Source organism: Diaphorina citri, unplaced genomic scaffold (genome assembly GCF_000475195.1).
Source record: "Diaphorina citri unplaced genomic scaffold, Diaci psyllid genome assembly version 1.1 scaffold1745, whole genome shotgun sequence".
NCBI lineage: Eukaryota > Metazoa > Arthropoda > Insecta > Hemiptera > Psyllidae > Diaphorina > Diaphorina citri.
Window position 1 is genome coordinate 47347 of NW_007379171.1, and position 6937 is coordinate 54283.

The following is a 6937-nucleotide window of genomic DNA, read 5'->3' on the forward strand; positions in this document are numbered from 1 at the left end:
CCCACGATTGTTGGATTTTGATTATTTTGTCAGTCTTTTGTGAAAAGGCCGATTTTTTTAGATAATCCTTACAAAAGCGGATTACCTCTCAGATATCTTTTTATTGAATTTCGTTATTTGTTTGTAGACTTTATTTTATTTACTTATTCATTTTTTGGGAAAGAACAGGGTGGGCTTTTTTAAAAATTTAACATGTTTATTTGTAATAGCAATTAAAGAATTCAAAATATATTTCTTCAAATTGTTTTTTTGATGTAATAGGTATTATGTGTGCTTGAATATGATATCTTGGAGATGGTAGCCGCCAGAAGGAATAGCGAAAATGTTCGTTTTCAACATTTTCATCACTTTTTGTAATGTCTCAACCTGAACAGCGGCCATTTCTTGAAAAATGTTGTCTTTCAAAGACTCGAAGGTCAAAGAAAAAGTCTTTTGAAGATAAATCGGGCGATCTTGGAGGCCAGTGAAAATCACCATTTTCCGAAATCGGGCGAAATCTCCATTTACGCAATTGAGAACTTGATTTGAATGTACTGCACGATATCAGCTCGTTGTTGTGGTGTGTACTGCAGTTCAATATAATAATCCTTACAAAAGCGGATTACCTCTCAGATATCAGTCTTTTTATTGAATTTCGTTATTTGTTTGTAGACTTTATTTTATTTAGGTACTTGTTTATTTTTTGGGAAAGTACAGGGTGGGCTTTTTAAAAATTTAACATGTTTATTATTTGTAATAGCAATTAAAGAATTCAAAATATATTTCTTCAAATTGTTTTTTGATGTAATATGTGTGCTTGAAGATGATATCTTGGAGATGGTAGCCGCCAGAAGGAATAGCGAAAATGTTCGTTTTCAACATTTACATCACTTTTTGTAATGTCTCAACCTGAACAGCGGCCATTTCTTGAAAAATGTTGTCTTTCAAAGACTCGAGGGTCAAAGAAAAAGTCTTTTGAAGATAAATCGGGCGATCTTGGAGGCCAGTGAAAATCACCATTTTCCGAAATCGGACGAAATCTCCATTTACGCAATCGAGAACTTGATTTGAATGTACTGCACGATATCAGCTCGTTGTTGTGGTGTGTATTGCAGCTCAATGGCACAAATGTATTTAAGCTGGGCCTTGGAACGAGGGCAATTACAAGCCGATCTGATAACCAATAAGAAAGTTATATGAGTAATTTTAAAGTTAAAAAACGCGTCCCGAATTTTTTCTGGGACAAAAACGGAAATTCGGGACAAAACGCCCCAAAATGGTGTGTACTACAGCTCAATGGCACAAATGTATTTAAGCTGGGCCTTGGAACGAGGGCAATTACAAGCCGATCTGATAACCAATAAGAAAGTTATATGAGGATCAATGTGCTAGATTTTATAATTTGACTCCGGCTTGAACCACCAAGTTCAAGATCCGAAGTTCATTGCACTAACAACTAAGCTTACTACTTACTTATTATACGATGTAATGATATGGACTACTAACAAACACATTCTGGGCAAATAATAAATTATTAAAGGTTTAATTTATTCTAGGGTGTGGTGGTAACCACACCACATAAATGGGTAAGCAGGTGATGTAAAAAATATCTACAAAGTACCTACTATTACAATCCCTGGAGGGGGAGGGGATTTTGGCAGAACACATCCAATCCTATTCCTAGGGAATTCAAGAGGGAAATGAGGCATCTCCACTAATCTTTCAAGTATTGCACATTGCATACACACAGAGTTTCACGGCTTTCATAAAAACAAAGTTTTATTGTATTACAATAAATAGGTAGGTATTTAACCCTTTCGTGACCACTGGGACACCCGTGTCCCACTAACTTAAAGAGACCATAGCAGTCTCTACGAGAAAAAAATCGAGTATCAAAACCAAGCCAACTGATCATGGATTTCTGGAGTTCTTGTGAGAGGGCCTTGGTTTGAGCCTCGTCTAGAGCATCAATCAGTCTGGATAGAAACCACAGCTCTAAGGGATCCGTCTTGAAGTTTGTCATTTTGATAAGCGATCCCAGTGCCCTAGTAGGATAAAATGGCGTTCAAATAAAATGGATACGTGAAACCAAGCCAACTGATCATGGATTTCTGGAGTTCTTGTGAGAGGGCTTTGGTTTGAGCCTCGTCTAGAGCATCAATCAGTCTGGATAGAAACCACAGCTGTAAGGGATCCGTCTTGAAGTTTGTCATTTTGATAAGCGGTCCCAGTGCCCTAGTAGGATAAAATGGCGTTCAAATAAAATGGATACGTATCATTTATTTTATTTGCCGCTATCCGTTTTATAAATTTTTATAGTTCAGGTAGTTATCGATTTAATTTTCTCCGTTTTTGTGATCTTCCCTTGTACCTATCTACGAGTATCTTTCTTTTCTAACCAATTTCACAAAATGGTACTTACTAACAGCGTTCCTCCCCCGATGCCTTAGTTTTTTCCCCCTAAGCTGTTTCCTCCTCCATTATTAAGTTCATTTCGTAAAGCGTTCTCATGTTCTGCTGTCTCATTACCTCAGAGCATCGTTTTTGTCCCGTTATTATTGTCTTTTATTTTCTGTGCCTTATTCCCTGTTATCTCTAGATATCATTATCCCTAGAATATCTTGTAACCGTTTTTGTCCCGTTATTATTGTCTTTTGTTTTCTGTGCCTTATTCCCTGTTATCTCTAGATATCATTATCCCTAGAATATCTTGTAAGATATGACGGTCTCCAGTTTCTATCCCATAAACCCTCGCCCTGCTTCCCACGTATAGTATCCTTGTTAAAAGAAATAGTTGTTACTCTTTTCAGCACGGGTAACAGCATTGTTATTTTTCTTTCTATTCAATAGCATCTTTAACGTCATCTTCCCTTGTATCTACGAGTATCTTTCTTTTCTAACCAATTTCACAAAATGGTACTTACTAACAGCGTTCCTCCCCCGATGCCTTAGTTTTTTTCCCCCTAAGCTGTTTCCTCCTCCATTATTAAGTTCATTTCGTAAAGCGTTCTCATGTTCTGCTGTCTCATTACCTCAGAGCATCACACGCGTTCATACTTTGTTTCGTGACGGCGGGGATGCGCGTTTTGTCGTTTATTACAAATTGTTCCTCTGTCAACACTTCTTCTACATTGTGAGATGTGTCTCTCATGTTATCATCATTACTGTTGGGACTCAGAGGATATTTGGTTTTCAATTTCTCGAGGCGCGCCTTGCGAGCGTGAATTTCAAATTCTGGACTTGGCGTCCTAACCAAGAAATTCTCAAACGTGTTCAACGATTCACTACTTTTCATACTTTCCATTCTGATCCTTCTATTATTCTGGAAACACGAGATAAAAATTCTTGCAAAAAAAAACTTTATTCAAAGAATGAGAGTAAAAAAGTTCGCCGAATGGTTGTGAAAATTAAAATTGAATGAAAAGTTGAAAACGGGACCAAAGCGTTATTAAAATGTTACCAAATGGAAATTGAAATTGAAAATGGCGAACATGAAAATCATGGCCACCATCATCATCTGAGTGAGCGAAAAAACTTTATTCAAAGAATGAGAGTAAAAAAGTTTGCCGAATGGTTGTGAAAATTAAAATTGAATGAAAAGTTGAAAACGGGACCAAAGCGTCATTAAAATGTTACCAAATGGAAATTGAAATTGAAAATGGCGAACATGAAAATCATGGCCACCATCATCATCTGAGTGAGCAATTTGCTTTTCCATGAATATTTTATCTACTTTCATTTTGAAATAAATACCTAACATGGTGAGGTAATTATTGATTCGGGTCAGGTATTGAGTTAACGACATTTCACATTTTATTCTAATGCAAGGGCGGAGTGTGTGAAGCTCGCTAATTGCATTTATGTTATTACGCACCACCATTTTCGTGTTCCTGGTAAAAAGACCTTTAATTTGATATATATTATAGGTCGACCAGGTTTGGATAAGTCCTTCTATGGGGACAGAGACACAGACAGACTGACAGACACCGAAGCGAATACAATAGCCCGTCCACTATACCTTTTTTTTTTATTACTATCGTAATAATAAAGGAAGGACGGGCTAAAATTGCTCCTCATTCAAGTAGGTACGTTCAAGTATGAAACTTCAATGTTGGAAATAAATGCTATTACTGCTACGAGTATCAATTCATTATACAGCACTTGAGTTCAGAGGGCATCGTGTATTAACGTACTTCAAACTAAACAGTTTATTGACAAGTTCTATTGAATTTGAAACAAATTAAGAGCTATTTTCAAACAGTTTGTCGTAATTTATCAGACAGTATGGATATTTTCTTCTAATAGTTCTAATACTAATTAGTTGAAGAGCTTTATAAAAGAAGAGTAATTTTTAACAAGACCCCTCAATTCTAATAGAATAGATCAGTTGCGCTTACTTGGGTGGTGCTTACAGACAGACACACACACACGGACCAATGGCTGAAACTTTGGATCTAGGCTCTAGGGACCTCAAAACGTGTTTTGGCACTAAAATCTGACCATCGAAAATTTAACCCGATTACATTACTTTCCTTCCTATAGGATAAGGAAAGTATTTAAAAAGACAGAATTTTCAAAAGCTTTTGATACAATATGGCCAATATGCTATTGTTATTCAATATGTACCTACCAAGTTTCAAATAAATTAGTAGGTACAAGGAAACTAGGTCAAAAGTTGATTACAAGATTTGAGTCAAATGTAACTACATAGGAACAAACAAGACAAAGCAAAGAGAGATTTTGAGTTTAATAAAATCATGCGAACAGCTTCATTTTGAAGTACCTAATTGAGACTGTAAAGCAACTCAGAATGTTAAGTGTGTTGATTGACAAAGACACTAGTAATGTATCTGCTATTGTTCACTGACATTTTGTATGAGAATGCTGGTATAATATAGCACCAAATAGATAGGCTTGCCAAATATCCAAAATGTCGATTCGGGACGCGAATCCGCGAACATAATTGCCAAAAGATTTTTTTGTTATGCTCTGCTCCTCATTCAAGTAGGTATGTTCAAGTATGAAACTTCAATGTTGGAAATAAATGCTATTACTGCTACGAGTATCAATTCATTATACAGCACTCGAGTTCAGAGGGCATCGTGTATTAACGTACCTACTTCAAACTAAACAGTTTATTGACAAGTTCTATTGAATTTGAAACAAATTAAGAGCTATTTTCAGTTACAGTTTGTCGTAATTTATCAGACAGTATGGATATTTTTAATCTTCTAATAGTTCTAATACTAATTAGTTGAAGAGCTTTATAAAAGAAGAGTAATTTTTCACAAGACACCTCAATTCTAATAGAATAGATCAGTTGCGCTTACTTGGGTGGTGCTTACAGACAGACACACGCACGGACCAATGGCTGAAACTTTGGATCTAGACCCTAGGGACCTCAAAACGTGTTTTGGCACTAAAATCTGACCATCGAAAATTTAACCCGATTACATTACTTTCCTTCCTATAGGATAAGGAAAGTATAAAGACAGAATTTTCAAAAGCTTTTGATACAATATGCTATTGTTATTCAATATGTACAAAGGTACATATTAGTGTACCAAGTTTCAAATAAATTAGTACAAGAAAACTAGGTCAAAAGTTGATTACAAGATTTGAGTCAAATGTAACTACATATAACTACATAGGAACAAACAAGACAAAGCAAAAAGAGATCTTGAGTTTAATAAAATCATGCGAACAGCATCATTTTGAAGTACCTAATTGAGACTGTGAAGCAGCTCAGAATGTTAAGTGTGTTGATTGACAAAGACACTAGGTAGGTATGTATCTGCTATTGTTCACTGACATTTTGTATGAGAATGCTATTGTTTAGACTAGTTCAGAGCTTCACAGTAGATACAAACGCTTGTTTAAACTAATATTGATCGTTCAGTGTTTCAATACGTTGATAAACAAGCACAACAAGTGGCTAAATGTTCCACTTTCAAAGCTATAGCTATTAGAAGAGAAAACCATGTATCCCTAGGTGGAAGAGGAACACAGAACGTGATTTTTCAATTATTTTTGACGTCACGGAATTTCCATAGATTGAAAATGTAGGTTTATTACCTCCGTAATAAAACGAAGCGCAAGCAAAGTTTAGAAAACATCGATGTTTTATTTATTGTTTTACACCATTAATCATCCCTACCCCAGGGTTTATTATACAAGGTTATTTTGTACCAAACAAGATACAACAACGCGGCAGTAAATCTTGCTGTTTTGTATGTATCTGCTATTGTTCACTGACATTTTGTATGAGAATGCTATTGTTTAGACTAGTTCAGAGCTTCACAGTAGATACAAACGCTTTTTCAAACTAATATTGGTCGTTCAGTGTTTCAATACGTTGATAAACAGGCACAACAAGTGGCTGAATGTTCCACTTTCAAAGCTATAGCTATCAGAAGAGAAAACCATGTAGCCCTAGGTGGAAGAGGAACATAGAACGTGATTTTTCAATTATTTTTGACGTCACGGAATTTCCATAGATTGAAAATGTAGGTTTATTACCTCCGTAATAAAACGAAGCGCAAGGAAGAAAAGAATGAGCGTATGTAAAGAAATGGCATGGAAAGAACGGAGCAAAGTTTGCCGGGGAGAAAATTGAAAGAAAATCGCTCGCTTGTTTAAATTTTTATTGCTGTCGTCTTCAGTACCATGGAAATCGGTTCAAAGGTACCAACTTGTCTCTTGTTGCAACTAGCGATTCAGGAACTTGTAATAATCTGTCATAGATTGGAAAGTCATAGAACATAATGACAAGAGAATAGACAATATTTCTTACCTATCTACCATAGGTACATAATTATCTACGGAGAAGGAAAGTAACAATAGTTCCATGAAATAAACCTACGGTTTAACACACGATAATCAATCAAATATTACAATAATAATTATACTTTATTGAGAACGCTATAGCCAAAATCTCAATCATGTATTTCTTGTGAAG

The 6937-nt window shown here is 35.6% G+C and overlaps 1 protein-coding gene across 1 annotated transcript; it reads right to left on the bottom strand.

The window, feature by feature from the left end:
* Positions 1-264: 264 nt before the first annotated feature.
* Positions 265-3622, bottom strand: LOC103517094. Its single transcript, XM_026829316.1, has 4 exons — positions 3507-3622; positions 3012-3336; positions 1278-1329; positions 265-578 (listed from the first exon to the last, which is right to left on the bottom strand). The coding sequence occupies exons 2-4, from the start codon at positions 3281-3283 to the stop codon at positions 504-506; spliced, it is 399 nt and encodes a 132-aa protein (XP_026685117.1). The 5' UTR covers positions 3284-3336; positions 3507-3622; the 3' UTR covers positions 265-503.
* Positions 3623-6937: the final 3315 nt, after the last annotated feature.